Consider the following 22,528-nt stretch of genomic DNA (forward strand, 5'->3'; position numbering starts at 1 on the left):
CTGGGCAAACCTTTGTGGGAAGAAGATTTTAACTCACTTTAATTGAGCTTTAAAGGGAAGGAGGGGTTCCTAGAAAATGTAAGGAGGAAATGTTCTGGGCTTAAAGAGTACAAAAGACATGGAGAGGAAAGACAGAATGTTGTCAATAGGTATCAGCTTGTGTCTGGAATGTACAGTGTATGAGTGGAAGTATTTTGAAATCATCCTGGAAAGTTGGGTTAGAAATATAAAATTTTTAAAAATCAAAAAATAATTTGGGCCAAATTAGAATATAAGTAAGTGGTGCTTCCTCTTTATATTCCAAGGCCTTAAGATTAATGACTGGCACTGTGTGCTTAGTACATGCTTGTTGACTGATTGACTATAAAATGTCAAACGGAGGAGTTTGTATTATATAATTTTTTTTTGTTTGTTTTGTTTTTTAGGTTTTTGCCAGGCAATGGGGTTAAGTGGCTTGCCCAAGGCCACACAGCTAGGTAATTATTAAATGTCTGAGGCCCGATTTGAACTCGGGTACTCTGGACTCCAGGGCTGGTGCTCTATCCACTGTGCCATCTAACCACCCCCTATATCCTAAAGACAATAGTGAGTCACCTAGTTTCTTAAGCAGGGAGGTAACATGGTTAGACCAGTGAATTATGTTTAATACTTAAATCAATTTGATTACAATTCAAAGGATCAACTAGAGAAAGTTAAGAATGGAAACAGGAGTATTCTTTGAGAAATTTATTATGATAATCCAGGTGAAAGGTGACTGAAGGTGATGCCCAATGTGAGTGTAAAGGAGATTGATTCAAGAGATATTTTGGATGTGAGATTGACAAGACTTTGCAGCTGAATAGATACTGAATAGAATGAAAACATTAAAACGTGTAAACCTGGGTAATTTAAAAATGGGAATGAAATGGATAGAAATAGAAAAATTAGAACAATGGGTTTAGGAGAAAAGATGAGTTCCCCTAAGGACTTTCTGAGTTTCAGGTGCCTATTGGATACTCAGGTGGAGTTATCTGGAGGAGAGGTTAGTAACTGATATAAGGATATGGGAATCTTTTACAGAAAGATAACAGTTAAATAGACTTGGTAGCTAATATGAGATGAAAGAGAGAAGACAGAGACAGAGACACACACAGAGAAGAGAGAAAAAGAGACACAGAGACAGATAGACAGAGACAGACAGACAGACAGACAGACAGACACACACACACACACACACACACACACACACACACACACACACACACACACAGAAAAAGAGACAGAGACAGAAGAGGATCCAGGACAAAGTTCTGTTGTACAGTCATATATACATAGGAGGCAGAATATGATTCTGCAAAGGAGATCTCTCAGATAGTTATGAGGAGGAATGAGGTGAAAGAAATGTTATAAAAACCCAGAGAAGAGAAAGGAATGTCAGTCAATAAATATTTATTAAGCATCTACTAATATGTCAATGTGCTAAGCACTGGAGAAATTAAAAAAAAAAAAAAGAGACAGTTCCTGCCCTCAGGAGCTCACAATTTAATGGGGTGGGGACCAAAAGGAAACAACTATATACAAACTAGCTATGTCTAGCACAAATAGGAAATAACATTTGCATGTCCCTAGAGAGGATATCTTCAAGACTGACCATTCATCATCCAGTAAAACAGAACCTTCACAGGAAACTACAGGAATTTCTATGAGAGAGAGAGAACAGTAGCAAGTTAAAGCAGTATTAAATCAGAATTTCCTTCCAGAAAAAAAAATAAAAAGAATTTCCTTCTTTCATTTGTGTCCCACCTACCACCTCCACAGGTAGTCTTACCTAGACCAAGAGCATTTTGGGAGTCAGCTGTAATCTTGGTATTCTTTTATTACATATATTTGTTATATTTTTTGGTTGAAGTCTCTACAGTACTGTAGATAGGGTAAGTCACTCTACCACTCAAGCCCTCAGTTTTCTTTTCTGTAAAATGAAGGAAAGAGAAGTAATTGTAACTTAATGATTTATTTTTTGAAACCATTATTTTATTTTCCCCCAATTACATATAAAACTAATGCTTAACATAAACTCTTTCAAAATTTTGAGTTCCAGATTTTCTCCCTCTCTCACCTCCCCTTCTCAAAGAATGGCAAGCAATTTGATATAGATTATATATGTACAATTATGTAAAACATATTTTCATATTAATCATTTTGTGAAAGAAGAAACAGATCATGGGGGAAATGAAAAAAGAAAGTTAAAAATAGTACATAGCATAGTAGTTTACATGGACCACAACCTCAATATAAATCACTAGTGTGATTTAGCAGCCTTAAAAGCTGGGTCTATCTAGGACTACATTAGGAGAAGAGGGCAGAGCTTTTAGGAACTGGGACGTGATCATCACACTGTACAGTCTTCTGCTTTAGCCAGATTTAGTTCTGGGTATCATATTTTATGAAGGAAGTTGAAAAACTGGAAAATGTCCAGAAGAGGGCACCCAGCAGGGAGAGACCTTGAAGTCATTTCATATAACAATCAATTGAAGGAAATGTAAATGTTTAGTCTGGAGGGAGAATTGTGGGGATAGGGGTGGGGTGCAGACCATAGCTGTCTTCTTCAAATGGCTGTCACTTGGAGGTTTTTGACATTCTCCAGTGCTACCATTAGAGACTCAGTTTAACTCTACTCAGTTCAATTCAATGTTTTATGCAGTGCTTACTAGGTTCAGGTGTTGAGGTTGCAAAGATGAAATAAGACCAACTCTTGCTTTATGTACCCATAAAATAAGTGTTCAGAAATCCCATCTGTGACTGCATCTGGGAGTGTGACTGGGAGAAGAAGAAATGATTTCTTCTTAAAAACTGTTCATAGGGGTGGCTAGGTGGCGCAGTGGATAAAGCACTGGCCCTGGAGTCAGGAGTACCTGGGTTCAAATTCGGTCTCAGACGCTTAATAATTACCTAGCTGTGTGGCCTTGGGCAAGCCACTTAACCCCATTTGCCTTGCAAAAACCTAAAAAAAAATAAAATAAAATAAATGATGCTAATAATCTTTAGAAAAAAGACCTGTTAGTGGTCACTTGATAAATATTTATTGATAACATTCCCTGAAAAAGCACTTTGGGTTCCTAATCTAGTATGAATTCCCCCTCCATGAATTCAGCATTGGTCATTCTGCTTGCCTTAGTCACTCAGATCTCAATGTTCTTTAGGCCTCTTAGAACCAAACTGACTTCGGGGCTTATACTTGCTCTCCTCTCTCCTTCCCAAGCCCAGGTGGTTGATACCTGTATCTTACTGTGCTCCGAGGGCAAATACTGGCTCTTGTCAACACTGCCTTCAGTTGGATATGAGAGTACTGGCTGACTGTACCCAAAGAGGCTGCTTGTAGCTCACAGGAGTGGACCCCCCATCAAAGGGATCTGTTTCAGTTTCATTGACAGCTGTCTTGGACATTTAAGGACCTAGCAGTTCTACAAGATGCATTTGAGACTTTCAAGTCCAGTCTTCATGCTTTAGCATCCCTGTGACTGGATTGGACTTCCTCTTTACCTCCCCCTCCTCAAATTCTTTGTTACTGTTTAGTCCCTCAGTCATGTCCAACTCTTCATGATCCCATTTGGGGTTTTCTTGGTGAAGACACTAAAGTGGTTTGCCATTTCCTTCTTCAGCTCATTTGTTTACATGTGAGGAAACTGAGGCCAACAGAGTTGGCCCAAGATCAGACAGCAAGTAAGTGTATGAGGCCAGATTTGAGCTGGGTCTGACTCCAGTCTCTGCTTATAGGCATGAACAGACTTTTTGGTAGATGGCAAACCTCCTAGAGTTTCTAGCTTAGTAAAATAAAAAATATTTACAACCTTCTCTTAGGTTGTAGCCAGTCAGAGACCCCAGATCTTTTGTCAAAACACCATTCCCAATATCCAGCTACCCAGTCAAAAAGGAGAAATTCTACCCCCAAGTGCTTTAATTATTGCCTAGCTGGGTCTACTCATTGACCAAGTCAGGAATGGTAGCCCTGTAGGAGTCTTGGGAAAATAGCTAGAACATGGTGCTCTCAAGGTCTCCCTTACTGCCCTTGCAATGATTCCTCTGCCTTTAATTAAGTCAATTAACAACTGGATGAATAAGTAGATCCCAAGAGCTCTCTCTGGCTCCAAACTGTGCCCATGGACCTTTAACTGGGGAAACTTTGGCATTAGGCCTTGTGGGTCAACCTGAGAGGACATGCAGCTGTTAGTTGTGGGTGGAATTAAAATATTCTGGCCTGAGAGTAGAATGTTAGACAGTTCCTGAAGCATCCAGATGCCATTTGGGCTTTGAAGAAGAACAGACCTAGGGAACATGTGTAGGTGTCATCCGTGGGAGTGAGGGGCACACATGTGACATAAACCTCCATGTTCATGACCTGGATAGAAGCAACTGTCCTGCATGTCAGGACCTTTGCCCTTAGTGTTTTCAATAAGTCCTGTCTGTGGGATGAGGTGGCCTGGTTGGAGCCACAGAGCCCATTATACTAACCGTTTAAGGGCATGGGATTCCAAATTCAGTCTTCTTTCTCCTAATCCATAATTACCTGCCAATTTATTTTTTCTTTTTTTAACTTAATAAATTTTTTGTTATGTTTTAAGTTCCAAATTGTGTCTGTTTCTCTCCCTCCTCACTGGCACTAAAAAAGGGCACTATTTGATTTATAAATTTATATATAAATAAACTTTATTATGCATAATTCTATTTATCACTTCTTTCTCTGGAGATAGATACCATCTTCCTTCATAGGTCCTTTGTAGATGATTATTTATGATACTCAGAATAACTTGGTCATTCATAGTTGTTCTTCAGCCTATATGGCTGTTAGTATATACAGTGTTTTCTTGGTTCTGTTCATTTCACTCTTTGTTGTTTGATGCATGTCTTTCTATGTTTTTCTAAAATCTGCCAGTTTATTTCTTACAGCACAGTAGCATTCCATCAAAATCATATATCACTTGTTTATTTGTTCCTCAATAGATGGATATCTCAATTTGCTACCACTAACAGAGCTGCTATAAATATTTTAGAACATATACATTCTTTTCCATTTTACCTGATCCCCTTGGGAAATGAACCTAATACTAGTGCTGCTGAGTCAAAGGGTATACACATCTCCCATTACATCTAGGTTGTGTAGCCATTTTGACTCTTATCTTGATAAATAGTGTAAGATATTGATCTATAGTCAATTTCTGCCTGACTGCTTTCTAGTTTTCCCAATAATTTTTACCAAATAGTGAACTCTTATTCCCAGAGTTTAAATCTTTATATTTGTCAAACATAAGGATTCTATAATCATTTGCTTGTATATTATATTTGTTTTCATTTTGGGGAATGCTTACTAAACACTTTTCTTTTTTTAAAATCACTTTCTTATATGTTCTCATACAGTCATACTCTCAAACATTCTCATACATTTTTGTTCAGTTTTTGACTTTTTGCCACCCCATTTAGGGTTTTCTTGGCAAAGATACTAGAGTGATTTGCCATTTTCTTCTCCAATTCATTTCAAAGATAAGGAAATAGGGGCAGCTAGGTGGCGCAGTGGATAAAGTACTGGCCCTGGAGTCAGGAGTACCTGGGTTCAAATCCGATCTCAGACACTTAAGAATTACCTAGCTGTGTGGCCTTGGGCAAGCCACTTAACCCCATTTGCTTTACAAAAAAAAAAAAACTTAAAAAAAATAAGGAAATAGAGGCCAACATGATTAAATCACTTGCCCAGGGTCATATAACTGTGTCTGGGACCGTATTTGAATTCTGGAAGATAAGTCTTCCTGACTCCAGGCCTGGCACTCTTATCCCTGTGTCATCTAGCTGCCCATAATCATAATAGCATTTATATAGTGCTTTTTTTTAGGTTTTTTTTTGCAAGGCAAATGGAGTTAAGTGACTTGTCCAAGGCCACACAGCTAGGTAATTCTTAAGTGTCTGAGACCGGATTTGAACCCAGGTACTCCTGACTCCAGGGCTGGTGCTTTATCCACTATGCCACCTAGCTGTCCCTATAGAGTGCTTTAAGGTTTGCAAAGAAGTTTATAAAAATTATCTCAACTGATCCTCATAACAATCTTGAGATAATGTGTGTGTGTGTGGGGGGGGGGGGGATAGCTATTATTATCCTGATTTTATAGATGAGGAAACTGAGACAGACAGAAACTAAGGGATCTGCCCAAACTCACACAGTAATCTGAGGTTGGATTTGAACTCAAATCTTTCTGACCCCATGCCACCTGAATGTTTCAGGAGTGATGGCTACAAAAGAAAGAGATGATGGATCACTTAGCCCTGAGAAGCTTATAGCTTATTTGAAGAAAAAAAATTTATATATAAATTACATATGGAAGAAAGTAAGAACAGTAAAAGAGGTGGTCGTTCCTGTAGTGAGAGGATAGAGAACAGGGAAAGGAGGAAAATTATCCTTTTTTCAGAGAGTCATACAGGGGAAATGATTAGGGGAAAAAATTGGTAGTAAATATTGTTAGAGATTATGAAGTCCTGGGGAGATAACTTCAGATTTTGGAGCCATAAGGGTTCTTTCATTGTTGTGGCCAATTGAGAGTAGGGCCTCTGGGAAAGATGTATTGGGGAAGTAAATAGATGGTTGCAAAGATGCTATTAGAAAATGATTTGGATTTCTGGACCACAGTTTAGGATATAGGAGAAGTTATGTTTGTATTTATATATCATTAATCTTTCTACTTACAGACTCTCTTATGGAAGCTTAATATTTTCCTGAGAGCATAATTTCAATATCCTTTGTGTTTGTGACTTCTGAATGGAGTCACTATTTTTTTCTCCTCCTGTCCTTTACTCTCTATGAATTTGGCCTTCTTTAGAGATCAAAAAGCTTTCCCTAAGGATTAGTAAGCACCATGCTTTCTTTTACATAAAGAAAGGAATAAAATGATAGCAATGAGTTTGGATAGGAAGAGGTTCAAATTAGTGCCGCCATCTACAGGGGAATAATCAATATTTCCCTGAACTCAACCCTCTCCAGAGTGAGGAATTTTTCTGCTTGTTACTGGAGAAAGCAAATCTGAGCCAAAAAGGGGTCATTTAGAACCTTTAGTTCTTTTTTTTTTCCTTTTTAAACCACTGAAGTTGCCAGATACATCGTAGAAATGATCTAGTTGGTGTTTACCTGGTTCTCCTGTCTCTATGCCACCTTTAACAGGTCTTCTCCATGGCTAGAACACACTCCTTACTTCCCTCTGTATCTTTGAAAAATAATAACTTTTATTATTTTCAATGAATAGAAATTCTTGTTTCTCTCTCTCTCTCTCTCTCTCTCTCTCTCTCTCTCTCTCTCTCTCTCTCTCTCTTCCCTCTTACTCCCATTGGGAAAGAAAAAAGAAAAACAAAGCTCTTTTAATAAATATGCATAGCTATGCAAAACGAATTCCCACATTGTCTATGACTAAAAAACACATGTTATTCTGCATACTTAATTCTTCATTTTCTTTGCTTTAGTCAAGGATAGGACTTGTGACCTAACAAAGTTTAGTGAAAAGAATACTAGACTCAGAGTCCAAAGGACCTAAATTCTGATCCTACATTCTAGCTAATTGAATCACTTACATCCTCTGATCCTCAGTTTCCTTATCAGTAAAATGGGAATAATAATAATAATAGCACCAACCTCAAAGTTGTTGTCAGGGGACGGCTAGGTGGCAGCTAGGTGGCGTAGTGGATAAAGCACCGGCCCTGGAGTCAGGAGTACCTGGGTTCAAATCTGGTCTCAGACAATTACCTAGCTGTGTGGCCTTGGGCAAGCTACTTAACGCCGTTTGCCTTGCAAAAACCTAAAAACAACAACAACAACAACAAAAAAGTTGTTGTGAGGATCTAATGAGAATAAAGTATAAAGTATAGGCTTTTCAATCCTTAAAAGCCTAAACAATTATAAGCAATTGATATTAGGACAGGGACTTCCCATTATGCTCAGGGAGGTCATCCTAGGTATAGGAGTGGAGAGAGGGCTAAAAGCATTGGGTTGGTTGTGCCAAGAAACCTTTTTTTGATTCTTTGCTGACTCAAGAAAGCACAGGCAGGAAGTGGTATACAGACAAGAAATAACAGTAATGCTTTGGAGTAAGCACAAAGGTAATCTTGGAGTAAAACAGAAAGCTCTGATGCTAGAAGAGAAAAGGTCTGAGATGCCTGTGAAATCCAATTCAGTTTGCACACTTGACTTGCTGTAGACCCAAGCTCTTTTGGATTTGAGCATATTGGAACTGTGAGTGATTTTCAAGGATCATTAATGCTTCCCAAACACAGACCAACGTAGGACTCTGGCAAATGTTTCTGGTTCTTATATCTTTACTGCCAAAGGTTTTTCACAAATCTTATAAATTTGCTCCACTTGTTCCCTGTGTCTTCCCAGTCCAGACTCTCTCTCATCCCTTGCTCTCTGTCTCTATTAGATTCTATTCAACCCTAAGACTGAGAAGCATTGCTGAACTATTAAGTTGAAGAAAAGAAAATTTAGACATTTTGCTGTTATGAATTATAGCTTTGTTTGTGTTGAAAGACATCCAACTCCCTGTTTATATATATATTTTTAACATTTTACTATTGGTTTCTTGGATTTTTTTCATTGAGAGTTCATGTTTCTTTTTTTCCCCTGAGACTGGATCATTTAAATTCTTTAATTCTATTTTTTTCCTTTTTGTTAATTAAGATTTTTTTGATATTTTATATTTCTTAGCTCATCACAATATCCCAAGTATACATCCTTCTATTCCCCTCCTAGATATGACAAATAGTATTTTTTTGGTGGGGGGGAGAGAAACTCAGCACAACTGATGAATGCATTGAAAAAGTCTGAAAACACAAACAAAATTGCAATGTGCACTACCTGTGAATTTCCTGCCTCCATAAAAGGAAGGGAATGTCCTATTCATTCAAGTCCTGTTTGGTTTTTATAATTTTATAATTTTATTATATTTACTTTTGAATTTTTCATGTTAATGTTCTGTCCATTTACATTATTATAGCAACTATATCTATTGTTTTCTTAGTCTGCTTACTTCACTCTGAATCAGTTCATATATATCTTTTCATGTATCTCTGATTGCATTATTTCTCACAGCACAGAAATATTCCCTTACATTGATGTGCCACAGTTTGTTTAGCCATTCCCCAATTCATGAGCATCTAATTTGTTTCCAGCTCTTAGCTATCACAAAAAATGCTGATATAAATATTCTGGAGAATATGGAGAATTTTATCTTATTGGTGGCTTCCTTAGTCTATAAACCCAGTAATAGTTTCTGGTTCAAACGAATATAGACATTTTGGTACATAATTCCAAACAGATTTCGAAAATTGTCATACCATTTCACAGCTCCTCCAACAATGTATTGATGTGTCTGTACTTCTACAATCTTTTCTCCTCTTCCCCATAGACTGCTGCCATTTTTTATTGTGAATTCTCCTTTTTTTCACCTTTTTGTTATTGAAAAATTTATTTTCCTGTTTTTTATAATCTGGTTAGTCTTTTAGTTATTAATAGTTATTAGTTTTGAAAATCCAACTACAAGTTTTATTCACTGATTCAAAGTGGGCTTTCTTGTTAAAGTTCATTTCTCCATGTGATTTCAGTAACGTTTCCTCTAAATAGTTATATGCTATGCCATTTAGGACAAACATTTTACATATTGACATTATTTCATTATTTATGGTGACTAAAATGAGCTTTTTTGAACTTTTTCAAGGTATAATAAATTTTTCTACAGTTCCTCATTTTGACTGTGTAAAGATTTTTTCAGTTGTATTTCTAGCAACAATATTGTTGGATCCTACTTGCTAATTCATTTTGTACCCCTCTTCTATTTTATAGGTGAGAACATTCCATTTAGTTAATCATCTATGTTTGTTAATTATATATTTCCTCAAACTGAGTATTTCCCTTCATTATGTCATCTTAGACTTTTTCCCTTTTTTTTGTCCCTCCAATCTCCTCCTCCTTTTTTTTTTTTTTTTTTTTTTTTTTAGGTTTTTACTAGGCAATGGGGTTAAGTGGCTTGCCCAAGGCCACACACACAGCTAGGTAATTATTAAGTGTCTGAGACCAGATTTGAACCCAGGTACTCCTGACTCCAGGGCTGGTGCTTCATCCACTGCGCCACCTAGCCACCCCAATCTCCTCTTTGACTATCAATGGAGAATTTTAACTTTCTTTTAAAGCAAAAGAAAGTGATAAAGAGAGGGAATATGATCAACTAATGGTCTATAATTGAAGTCTGATCCCATATGGGCTCTACGGCCCCTCCTCTTTTCATTTTACCCAGACTTGATTATTGGTTCTTATATTTTCCTTTTAATCTAGTCTCTAAAGTTGAAGTTTGTTTTGCTTGTTTTTCCCTGATTCTGTCTTCCTTCTGTCTTAAACTATATTTTTTTTCTCCTCCTAGTCATCATCTGTTTCCCAGGGTGTCTTTATGTTTGTGTGTGTGTGTATTACACTCTTTCTCTTCCGTGTGTGTGTGTGTGTGTGTGTGTGTGTGTGTGTGTGTGTGTGATTTAACTCTTCTTTGAATGGATTGGATAAGAATAAAATCCAAGTTACTGCTGTTTCCTCTACCCCATCCTTCATTCTTGTAAACTTTTTTCTCTTGTTCCTCAATTTTTCAAAATAAGAAATTCCCCCTTTTCCTCATTTCTTTCCCAGTACATTCTGTGTGTATCTCTTTTCTTTCTTCTCTTAAAACTATCAAAAGAAAACAAACTACACTCAGGTCCTTTCTTAAGACTCTCTCTCCATGATTTTTCTAGGCAGTCAGTTTCTAAAAGGAAACTTGTCTTTTCTCTCCCTATTAGAAGCACTGGGCATACCAAGGCAAAAATATCTGCCTGTAAGGATCTTATATTCTAATGGGGAAGGCAAGATATGTAGGGATGTTCAAAACATAAGGCTTGCTTAAGGGATATTTATCAAAGTTGATATAAAACTTCTCCAAATGTTTGTCCTTCACTCATCCACAAGCATATACAGAGTCCCACAGAAAAGTGGACCCAAGTTTACAGAGTACACATGGCAAAGGGATATCCTACAGTTTTTGATTGTTGGAATTCCTTTTCTCTCCTTTTCTGGTGGTGCTCAAGGGGGTCCCCTTAAGCATGGGGAATTTGTCTGTCTGTCTCTGATAAAAGCCTGCCATTATCTGATCTGGGAATGGAGTTCAGACACTTTTGATGGGAAGATGAGAAGTCCAAAATACTTCAGAACCTTTAGAGTTCTCAAGGTTATCATCAGGCCAAAGGTGGTAGGGGGAAGAGATAAAGCAGTTCCTTGTTAGGAATTTTTAGCTTAGACAACACACTTGCTCTAATTTCTGGAAATCAGTTCCTCATTTTACTTGATAATTTAGAGACATTCCCTGGTATATGGCCTAGTTTCCTCATCCTAGTCAGATACAATTCTTGTGCATTGTCATTTCACTTCTAAGGCTTTTTCCACATTTAATCTTAGGTCTATGACTGGATTGATTGATTGGGCATTTTATCACTTACTTTGAGGGGGGAGGGAATCCCATTGAGTAAATCAATTCTTCTCCCTCCTCCCCACTCCATCCTTGAACTATCACACATATTACTTGATAAAGGCATTAGGGAGATGCAAAACAGTGGTATATGTATGGGATCTGAGAAGAAAGATTTGATATGTTGGGGGTGGGAGGGGGAAGAGCCAGGATTTTAAAGTCAGAGAAGAATTACGTTTGAATCCTTGCTTTGACACTTACTCCAGGTCTATGTGACCTTGAGTAATCACTCCTCTGAACTTCAATGATCTGTAAAATGAGGGGTTGGACTAGGAATTATTTTTTAAATTCTTTGCTAAACCCGAAGCTTAGGAAAGACTTCATAGAGGAGGGGTTGTCTGGGTAGTATTCGGCTCAATATAAGAGAAATCTTCCTAATAATTTGAGATGGCAAAAGAGATAGCCTCAAGAAGTATAGTACCTTCCCCCTGATTAACAGTTTTTGAACCACCTATTGATTTTTGTTTTGTTTTGTTTTTGTTTTTGCAAGGCAATGGGGTTAAGTGGCTTGCCCAAGGTTACACAGGTAATTATTAAGTGTCTGAGGTCGAATTTGAACTCAGGTCCTCCTGACTCCAGGGCTGGTGCTCTATCCACTGCTCTATCTAGCTGCCCTAGATAAACACTTATTGAGCAATGATATAGAGGTAATACTTCAGGAACAGATTGAACAGAATGGCTTTTGAGGTCCCTTTTAATTCTGAGAACTGTGATTCTGTAATTTTTAAATAATTGGTAAGAAAAAGGAGAGGCAGGCAAATCAAATCAACAAACATTTATTAAACTTCTCATATGCAAGGAACTGTGCTAAGTAAAGAAATATAGTTATAAGGGACAATAAAATAAAAAGATAGAGAGGTGTGGGTACTTGGCATGTTCAGTGGGCCCAGAATATCTGATGTTTATTGGTATAGAGAGTGCATGGCAGGGGTATTTTGAGATGAGACTAGAAGTGAAGAGTAGTATCATATCATGGAGATCTTTGAATTATAGACAAAGGAGTTTGAATTTTAACTCAGAAAGCATTAAAGAACTACTGAAATTAGACCAGATTGATCCTCAAAAAAAGATGGACAGGTTGGAAAGGAGGTTATAGTGGTTTAGGAGAATGGTGATGAAGATCCTATAATTAGTATAGTAATAGTGAGAATAGAAAGGATGAGCAATCAAAGTCTTCTGGAGGAAGCCCAAACCAGTACTTGAGAGTATTTGTTATATATTTTTTTAAAACAGACTTTTTATTTTTATTTATTTATTTATTTTAGGTTTTTGCAAGGCAAATGGGGTTAAGTGGCTTGCCCAAGGCCACACAGCTAGGGAATTATTAAGTGTCTGAGACCGGATTTGAACCCAGGTACTCCTGACTCCAGGGCCAGTGCTCTATCCATTGCGCTACCTAGCCACCTCATTTGTTATATTTTCAGTGTGAAAATTTATACCCCAGGAATTAGAAAATGTTACTAATCAGAGCTTGATTTATTGTTTTGTTCAGCAAAAGAATGGAGAGAGTGTTACTAATATAATTTAAATTTAATAATATGTCTTTGCATAAAAGTTGTTATTGTTGTCTGAGAGACAGTTGTTAAACATTTACCAGTAAAACTCCTTTACAGATGCCAGAGATTTTTCAGTGGTGGAAAGGACAGGGTTTGGTAAATGATTTGACATGAGAGGTGAGGGAGAGGGAAGAGTCAAAAATAATTCCATGGTTTAATGCATGAGAGACTGTGAAATATGGTGCCATAAGCAGAAATAATGATACCAGAATGAGGACTAGGTTTCAGCGTGAAAATAATTAACTCAATTTTGGACATGTTGCATTTGAAATACCCATGACACATCCAAATGAATATCTAACTGTCTAGTATGCAGTTGGATTTGTAAGTCTGGATCTTAGAAGATAGGTTAAGATTAGAGATACAACTTTGGAATACACCTGCAGAGGAGAAGGAGGCAAAATCATGAGATTGAATGAGAATTGTTAAGGGAGAAGTAGAGAGGAGAGAGCCAAGGACAGGCCCTTGGGGAACATCCACACTAAGGCATGGAGAAGAAGACAAAGGGCCATTCAAGGAGCCAGAGGCTTGGTTAGAGAGGTAGGAAACATGAGAGAGGTGTGTCTCTGGAGTCAAGAGAGGAGAAGGTATCTAGTAGGGAGAAGAGTTGGCACCTAAGCAGGGTCTTGAAGGCTTTCAACAGTCAAAGATGTACAAGGAATCTATTCTAGAGATGGGGGATGGTGTGTCTGGAGGAAAGAAAGAGGAATAGGGTAAGATCAGAAATACTGGGAGTTCCTTTTACTGACTAATAGTAGGCATAGAGGGAAGTACCATGAAATAAAGCTGGAAAGGAAGATTGAAGTGAGACCCTGAAGGGACTTGAAGTTGAGTAGAGTTTGCATTTTTGTCCAGTGCTCTTTGTAGGGAACCATTGAAAATATTTTTAAACAATAAATTCAGATTGTGCATTAAAAGATTATTCAGATCTCTGGGTAAAGATGGTTGAAGGGATATGGAGTCAAGTTAGGAGGGTATTACATTAGTCAACTCAAGATTCTATTAGAGCAGAGCCAACCTCCAGGTAAAGGTCCTTTGTGGCTTGTTGGAGGCAGTAGGGATCTGAGTGTGATTGAAAAATGAGGCCCCTGGATTCCCTTTCAAGGAGGCTAACGGTCACCCTCCAGGGCTTCAGCTTCCTCAGAAGCCAGCCCAGGTCCAGTCTGAACACATGGCTCCATCCAGGCCTTGGGCAGCAGGTGCCCACCGTGGCAGAGAGCAGGATACCGGGCACAGCTGGGAACTAACAAGCAGACCTTATTTACTTGTTTTCTGAGAGTTTCTGTGTCCAATTTTGGACTTTGGCCCAGGGTTAAGAAGAAAGGGGGGAGGAAGGAGGATCTTATGAGAGGGTTCATCTCTCAAAAGAAAGGCCTCCCCACTACACAGTGTGCTTCTCTTGGCCCTACCCCCATCCTTGGCGCAGCAACTGTGGATTAGTCCCACACTGTCTGTGCCAGCTACCAGGTGGAAATGTTTGGAGGTATTTTTATACGATGATCTGAAATCTCTCTGAGGCTGGCAGCCAGCTGACTAAAAGTGGGCTTTGTGCATCCCAGGGCTTAAAATTCTGGCCTGGCAGCAGCTGCTGTTTCCTTTCCTGTGGCCTTCAGATAGGCTTTAATTTCATTGCTTCTCAAGGATTTTGACTTTACTGATTCCTCTTGTTAACACCTCTATTCTTCTCCTTTGGCTTCAGCTACCTTAGTTGAGCCCTGAGCTTTAATTTTCTTCTTTTCCTCACTCCCTCCCTCCTTTCCTTCTTTCCTTTCCTTCCTTCCTTTCCTCCCTGCTTCCCTCTTTCCTTCCCATATTTCTTTTCCATCTTCCCCCCTCCTTCCCTCCCTCCCTCCTTTCTTCCTTCTCTCTTTCTTTCCTTCCCAAATTCCTTCCTTCCTTCTTTTCTTCAATCCCTTTTGTTGGTTGTTTAAACCATTTCCAGATATATCCTCTATTCCCAACTAAGCCTTTGAAACAAAGGAACAAAAATAATTAGAACCAACCAACACACTGACCCTGTTTGATAATGTAGACAACACCCCTTACTTACAATTATCACCTGAAAAAGGAGCTGGTCTTTCTTCACATCTCCTTGGGATCAAAATTGGTTGGTTATTACAATTACTTCCAGTTCACTTCCTTTTTAGTATTATTTTTGCTTCTGGGACTCCAATTACTGCATATATTATTCTTCTGGTTCTGCTTTCTATGCTTTGCTTCTTTCTAACATGGCTTCCTATTTTTCCTTTGAATTCTTCATATTCGTCATCTCTCTCTTTTTTTTTTTTTTTTTTTAGGTTTTTGCAAGGCAAATGGGGTTAAGTGGCTTGCCCAAGGACACACAGCTAGGTAATTATTAAGTGTCTGAGACCGGATTTGAACCCAGGTACTCCTGACTCCAGGGCCGGTGATTTATCCACTGCACCACCTAGCCACCCCCATCATCTCTTATTAAAGCAAATAATAATCATTTCAGGACATTAGAAAGAACACTAGATTGAAATTGAGTTCTAATCCCACTTCTGCTACTCCCACCTATGCGACTTTGGACAATATTTCTGGGCCTTGCCCTCCTCATCTGTCAAATGTATGAATTAGATGATTTCTAAATCACTTTAACTTTTCTCCTTCTAGTACCTGAGCCTTACCTTTACACATCGTGAGGTTTCTTCTTATCTTGGTCAAGATCCTGGGCTCCTAACCCTGTTTTTCTTCCCATTCTCCCAATTCCTGGGACCTTTCCTTAGAGATGACAGAACTAACCTTTCCTCTGTTCTTCAGATAGCTGGGGGAACACTAGATACTCTTTTTCCCCCTAGGGTTTTCTTTTACTCTGTTATGCCTGGACCTCTCCAACCCTGTCTTGTTTTTGGTGTATCAGAGGTTTCTGATTCTCCTTATACTCTGAGGTTAAAGTCAGCAATGTCATTTAAAAGAACCCACAGAGCTTGCCTCAGTGAAGCCACACAGGACAATAATGGCAGTTTCCTTTTTCCATAGCACTCTATGGCTACAAAACCCTTTCACAGACATGATCTCATTTCATCCTCGAGGGAGTCATGTGATACAATGGAAAAGAGTTTTGAATTGGGAATCAGAGAAGCTGCTTGAGCAGCTCTGCTTCTGACTGCCTTGGCAAATGACCTTGGACCAGTCCTTTTTCTTGGGGCCTCAATTTCACTTATAAAATGACAGTTTTCATTAAATGATTTCTAAATCTATGATACCATGAAAAACTATTACCTTAGTACAGTTACTAACTTCTTCATCTATAAAGTGAGGAGGCTGGACTTAACTGGGTTTTTTTTTAGGGTTTTTTTTTTTTTGCAACTCAAATGGGGTTAAGTGGTTTGCCCAAGGCCACACAGCTAGGTAATTATTAAATGTCTGAGACCAGATTTGAATCCAGGTACTCCTTACTCCAAGGAAGATGCTTTATCCACTACACCACCTAGCCGCCCCCAACTTAACTGTTTTCTAAAGTTGCTTTTGACACTTGTTTTTTTTTTTTAATCTTCATTTTAAAGGTGAAGAAAACTGAGGCTTAGGAACGCCAAAGGAGCTGCCCCATAATATGTTTCTATTTGGGTGGAGGGAGAAGGAACTCCTTTCTATGTATTAGTTTAGTGTTTTGCAAAAGAACCTTAAAGTCCTGCCATGGATGCATACTAACTGTGTGACCATGGGCAAGTTATTTAACCTCTTTGTGCTTTAAGCTTTCTCAGTGTCTGAAGGTTATGTAAATTGGTGATCTATGACAGTAGAGGGAATTTCCACCATGAAGCTGCCTACCAAGGCCAGTATCAAAATGACCTAGAGTTGACAAAGCACTTTTTCACAAATCATTATCATTTGACCCTTACAAATCCTGCCCTATAAGGGGAAGGTGGGGAATGGGCAGTCTCATTTTCTAGGTGGGGAAAGGAGGTTTGTGGTCTAGGTAGTTTGCCCAGGGTCACATGGTTAATAAAGTATCTAAGCTGGGACTGGACCCCAGATCATCTGAATTGATTTCCAGTGAGATTCCCACTACATCATTCAGCCCTATATCTTCCTGGGCATGTTTCCAAGTCTCATCCTTATCCTTTGCATGGCTTTAGCTCCCCATGAACCCTCCTCCTGCTGCTTAGTTCTCTGGCCTCTCTGCCTACCATCTGTTGAGGGTATGTTGCCGGCCTCTTATCGGCTTCCTTCTCCCATCCCAGGCTATGAGGATGAAGTTAAAGTCCCAAGGCCCTCAGTATCTGTGACACTAGGTTTCAACACTGACTGGACTTTCAGCATAGGTGAGGGAGGGACAATAGTGTGATATGCTCAATTTGCCATCGGGAGGAGAGTTGCCAGGAAGGAAGGGCAATGCTCTCTTATGTGGGCTTATCTCCTCCTCTGTCTGCTTATCCCTCCCTGCTGAAAGAACTGGGGGAGCATCTTTAGGCAACCTGCTCTCCTCCTTCATGAGGCCCTGTGCCTCCCAGACTACTGCTCTCGTCCCTTTGGATCGTGAATGTTTGTAAAGCCAGCCCAGCAGCTGTCCCTACTGCAGCTCGCAGGCCCTTCTGGGGTCCCAGAGGCAGCAGTGTGAATTGAGGGGCCTGAGTTCAGCAACCAGCTGTTTAAGCTTTGATTGATGAAACAGTCTTTCCCCACATACTTCTAGAGATCCCAAAGGAAGAAAAGGTTGATTCCTCCATGCTTAAGGAGCAAATCCCCAGGAATAGGGGACCTTGCCATTGGGGGCAACTGCCTGAATCCCATGAGTAGATCCCATTATTCTTATTAGGCAAGCCTTTATTTGAAGATAAGGACACAGGGGTGGCACAGTGGATAAAGCACTGGCCCTGGAGTCAGGAGTACCTGAGTTCAAATCCAGCCTCAGACACTTAATAATTACCTAGCTGTGTGGCCTTGGGCTAGGCACTTAACCCCATTGCCTTGCAAAAACCAGAAAGGCATTGAAGATGGGGAGACAGAGCTCTGGCCCTCTAGGAATGGGAGAGGCAAAGTCTGTGTTGCTGTGATTGTTTCTTGGAGGGAGGTGGGGATGTGAAGGGGGTCTCGGCAGGGCCCTCTCCTTTTCGGCCCTATTGTGCTGCCCGCTCTCTAGGGAGCAGGGAAGGGTCTCAGGGAGGGGTACCCTGGGACGCCTTCAGTCCACAAGGTCCTGAGTGAGTGAGGGGAGAGCCAAAGTGCTCCGGGCCTCAGTTTCCCCCCCCTGTAATATGAGATGGCGCTATCTCGGCCCCCAGCTGCAGCCGACCCCGCCCCGGGCCCGGCCCCGCCCCCAGCCCGGCTGCGCTCCTGGGCAGCAGGGGCCCCGCCCCCGCCCCGCCCCTCCGGACCTGGCTCCGCCCCCAGCCCGGCTGCGCTCCCGGGCAGCGGGGGCCTCGCCCCGCCCCCGCCCCGCCCCTCCGGGCCTGGCTCCGCCCCCAGCCGGGCGCTCCGGGGCAGTGGGGGGCTGGTGCTGCGGAGGGCGGCTGCAGGCGGGCAGGCGGGCAGGCGGGCAGCGCAGCCACAGCCGGGGAAGCGCGGGGCTGTCCGGGAGGAGCCGGCCGGGCCGGGCTGGCGGCCATGGTAAGGCGGCCCAGCTCTGCGCTGCTCCGGGCGGGGGGGGGGGCGCTGGGGCCGGGTGCGGGGCCTGAGCCAGGCCGCCCTGGGCGCGGGGTGGCGGGGGGCACCGGCCGCGGGGCCAGGGTCTCCCCTGAGGTCTCCGGCGCCTCCGCCGCCTCCCCGGGACCCCCAGTGGGTGCCGACTGGCCCCTTGGGAGGGGGGGCGAGGGGGGCTGGGAGAGAAGCAGAAGAGGCCCGAGGTGCCCCGAGCACCCGGGCTAACGGGGCTGGGGATGCGGGCAGGGGAGGCCCCAGGCAGCCGGGGTGGGGGTGGGGAGGGAGAGACATCCCGGGACCCGCGCCAGCCTGGGCCGCAGCCCCCTGGGCCGCAGCCCCGCAGCTTTAACGGGACAGAACCTTGACCTCGGAGGTCCCCTGCGGCTCCCACTCCGGGACCCCCGAGCCACAGCCAGCGGGCATGTGTGAACCACAACTGTCCCACACTCTCTAGCTCCCGCCGCGCTTCCCCTTGCCAGGAGGAGGGGGTACAAAGACCACCTTCCCTTTTTACAGATGAGGAAAACCGAGGTTCAGAGAACCGTATCAGACACACCTGAGTCCCTCTTAAGTCCAGATCCCGCGTTCTTCCCGAGATGCCACAGTGCCTGCCTTACAAAGGTAGGCGCTGGAAGGAGCAGGTGTTGGGAGACCCAGGACCTGGACTTAAATGCGGGCTTTATTGATTGCTTAGCTCCGTGACCTTGGGCAAGTCAATTTTACCTCTTTGAGCTCCAATTTACTCATCTGTAAAATGAGGACTTTAGAAGATCTCCAGGATCCCTTGTCCAGATCCTATGATCCTATTGCCCTAGTTTCCCCCCCCACCCTTCTCTCCCTCAAAATAGGAACAAAATATGTTATGTCCTTATCCCCACTCAGGAATGCTAGGAACACCTCCCCCTTCTTCCCTCCCCCCTTTCCCTCCCCACCCTTGCTCTTCCATAGGACTTCATAAGGAAGTCCTCTTCTAGACAGATGATTGTCAATTCACCGGCTCATGTTTGTGAACTTAATTCCTATAGTCTAGTTCTCTTGGGGAAAGAGAAATATAACCTCCACCCTCTAAGCTAACCCTGAAATAGCCTAGTTTGTGTCATAGATTCTCAACCTGCTTTTCTGGACTTTTTTAGCCAAATTCTCTCTTCCCAGCAAATACCACAGTGGAAGAAGACGAGTTAGGTCAGCTGATGGTTAAAGCAAATCCATTTCCTCTGGATGCTTCTCAGGTCTCTAGCTGCTTCTTCCAAGCCTAGAAAGCACATACTTTCCCTTCGTTTTCTTCTCATTTTGACAACTTCCACACCCCACCCCCCTCCAAGTTTTTTTTTAACTCTCTTTTTTTTTGGGAGGGATAAGGGATGACTGAGTACAGGATTTGCCGCAGAACTGGGAGCCAGCTTCTGAACAGCAGGATATGGATTGTAGGCAACCTCCAGAAGGGCACTCTCTGAGAGCCCCATTGAATCAGGAACTTCCAGATCGTAAGAGAACAAACATTCTCTGGGACCCCAGAATGGGCTGTCATGCTTTTTCCTGGCTTGGCCCGGAAGGCTTCCTCAACCCTATGACCTTCCCTTGATCAGTGGAGGCCCTGGCAGTGGCAAAGTAGTATCCTTTCCCTTCCTCCTGTTGTTATTGTGAGTGACAGATTGATTGTCCCACTGGTGGGAACCCTGGGGGAACATTGATTGTCCTAATTCTAAGCCTGGCAGGGGCCAGAAGGGGGACCATTTTTGGCCACACACTGGGTTCAGTTCATTTCAGGTCCCTTCCAATGTAGTTCAGTCCCCAGACAGTGAGAGACTGGGGTGGGGGTGGAGAGACCTACTGAAGCTTGTTTAGCCCCTCTAGATTTGGCCTATAAACTTCCAAGCAGCACTTTATCTTCACAGTTGGAGGATTTGTTCATCACCTTGGTTCACCTCAGGCAGTATCTAAAGCTTAGCTCTCCCTTTTTTTTTGTGAAATGGGAATTTAGGATTCTATGGGGAAGATTCCTCAGGGCTTTGTCAGTGAAAAGAAGGAAAGGCACATACTATCAACAACTATCTTTTACTTGGGGTAACATTCAAACTACCAGAGGTAGCTTTGGCTTTACCTCCCTAATTCACTGTGAGGGGAGAAGCCTATTTCACATCTAGGAAAAAACAAAACAAAACAGGTCCTGATATTAAGTCCTTCATAAAACCTCAAATGGGGCACTAAATGTAGTCCTGGAAACCCATGTCTTCCAGGCTTTTCTCCATCTCCCACTTTATTTATAGCTCTGGGAGTAGTTGGCAATTCTACACTGACCTTATGCTTTGGTTTCCCTAGTCTTAAGGAATTTCCAGAGGAAAAGGATCTAGTAGAGTTATTCAAGGCAAATTCTTCCCCTTCTTACCTCTCCTCTTCCCACATCCAGCTGTCCATGCAGAAGAGGATAGGCCTGGCATCATACCCTAAGCATCCATGTACACCAGAGACTTGGAGATTCCAGAGCAGAATCTCTAAGCAGGAGGGATATGGAATCTTTGTATGTCTTTGGCAGTCTCGTGGAATCTATGGACCCCTTCCAAAATAATGTTTTTTAAATATCTAAGAAAATATGTAGGATTATAAAGGTAACCAATCGTGCCAGTTTTCAAAATATTCAAAACAATAAAAACAAATTCATAGACCCCAGGTTAAGAACTATTGCTCTAAAGAAAATCAGTCTTTGGAAAGAGAAGGGCTGTAAGAGAGATTCTGTTTGGAAGACACAAGGGTCACTGAGGAAGAGAGCTGGTTGCTTCCATGGCTTCTCAGCCCAGAGTTAGGGATCGGGGGCAACCTACCCCTGCTACTTTGGCTGTCATATGTTAGACAACTGAAATTGGGGAAACAAGGAACAGGATCCAAAAGGGAGGGAGGGAGTTTAGGAGCTGGTTTGGGATAAGTTTCATGCAGACTAAAATCAGTCTAGGGAGTAGGGTGTGGGCTAAGAGATCTTATCATTTCCTGCTTTGGCAGGTGCTTTATTTGGACCTCACTTCTATAGGATGGGTAATGATGCAGACTGATCTGAGACAGAAAGTAGTGCTGCCGGCAGGACTCAAGAAGCTTGTGCGGTGCCCACTAGGGATAAACAAGAGGTAGAGCATCGTGGGGTGGCCAATCAGAGGAGGAGACTGCAGGGGAGCCAAGTGATACTGCTGCAGCAGTCCTTGGAGGGTGGGGTGAAGAGCTGGCAGGGAAGGGTGGGGCCACAATGGTGGGGGGAGTAGGGGACTAAAGGGAAAAGGGAAGGGTAGGAAGAAAGACATTCCACAGGCTTTTCTAGTCCCTGCCAGAGGCATAAGATCAAAAAGAAAGGGAAAGGAAGGGGCAGGGGCAGCCAGATTGCAAAGAAGAGCATTGGGACACAGCTGGGTATGTCTGAGAGGAACTTTACTTGCCTGGAAGATAAAATTAGATTCAGCAATTGCTGACTGGAAGCTCTGAAGCCTGGGAGAATGATCACCTTTGCTGGGCTCAGATGGGAATTCCACTACTAAGGACAGGTTCAGAGCTTTGGCAGAGATGCTTAGAAGCTGTGCATGAGGAAGAACTAGAAAACAGATTTCAGAAAATAGTCCTCCCCAGAAAGAACCCTGGACTTAGGGTCTGTAGGGATTTGCATTCAAATTTTGTCTTCAAGATTTATAAGCACAGGGACTATTGGCAAGCCTTTTTATTTCTGAGTCTCAATTTTCCTCTTCTGTAAAATGGGTATCAGAGGATCCTAGGTCTATAGTTGATAGAGATTTCTGAGGCCATGTGGTTCAACCCCTTCATTTTCTGGATAAACTGAGTAATAAA

The 22,528-nt window shown here is 41.9% G+C and overlaps 1 protein-coding gene across 8 annotated transcripts in view; it reads left to right on the forward strand.

The window, feature by feature from the left end:
• The window catches only part of LOC141513615 (septin-4-like), a 46,207-nt gene that overhangs the window by 9,426 nt on the left and 14,253 nt on the right, over nucleotides 1–22,528 (forward strand). For 2 of the 8 annotated variants that reach the window (XM_074223610.1, XM_074223609.1), the window contains exons 1-2: nucleotides 18,585–18,673; nucleotides 19,223–19,327. The exons of 1 other annotated variant lie outside the window; for it this stretch is intronic. In XM_074223610.1, the coding sequence (XP_074079711.1) occupies nucleotides 18,671–18,673; nucleotides 19,223–19,327 (108 nt within the window). In that variant the 5' untranslated portion in view covers nucleotides 18,585–18,670. 5 more of the 8 variants (XM_074223616.1, XM_074223614.1, XM_074223611.1 and 2 more) reach the window with 5 other exon arrangements.

Source organism: Macrotis lagotis, chromosome 2 (assembly GCF_037893015.1).
Source record: "Macrotis lagotis isolate mMagLag1 chromosome 2, bilby.v1.9.chrom.fasta, whole genome shotgun sequence".
In the NCBI taxonomy this organism is placed as follows: domain Eukaryota; kingdom Metazoa; phylum Chordata; class Mammalia; order Peramelemorphia; family Peramelidae; genus Macrotis; species Macrotis lagotis.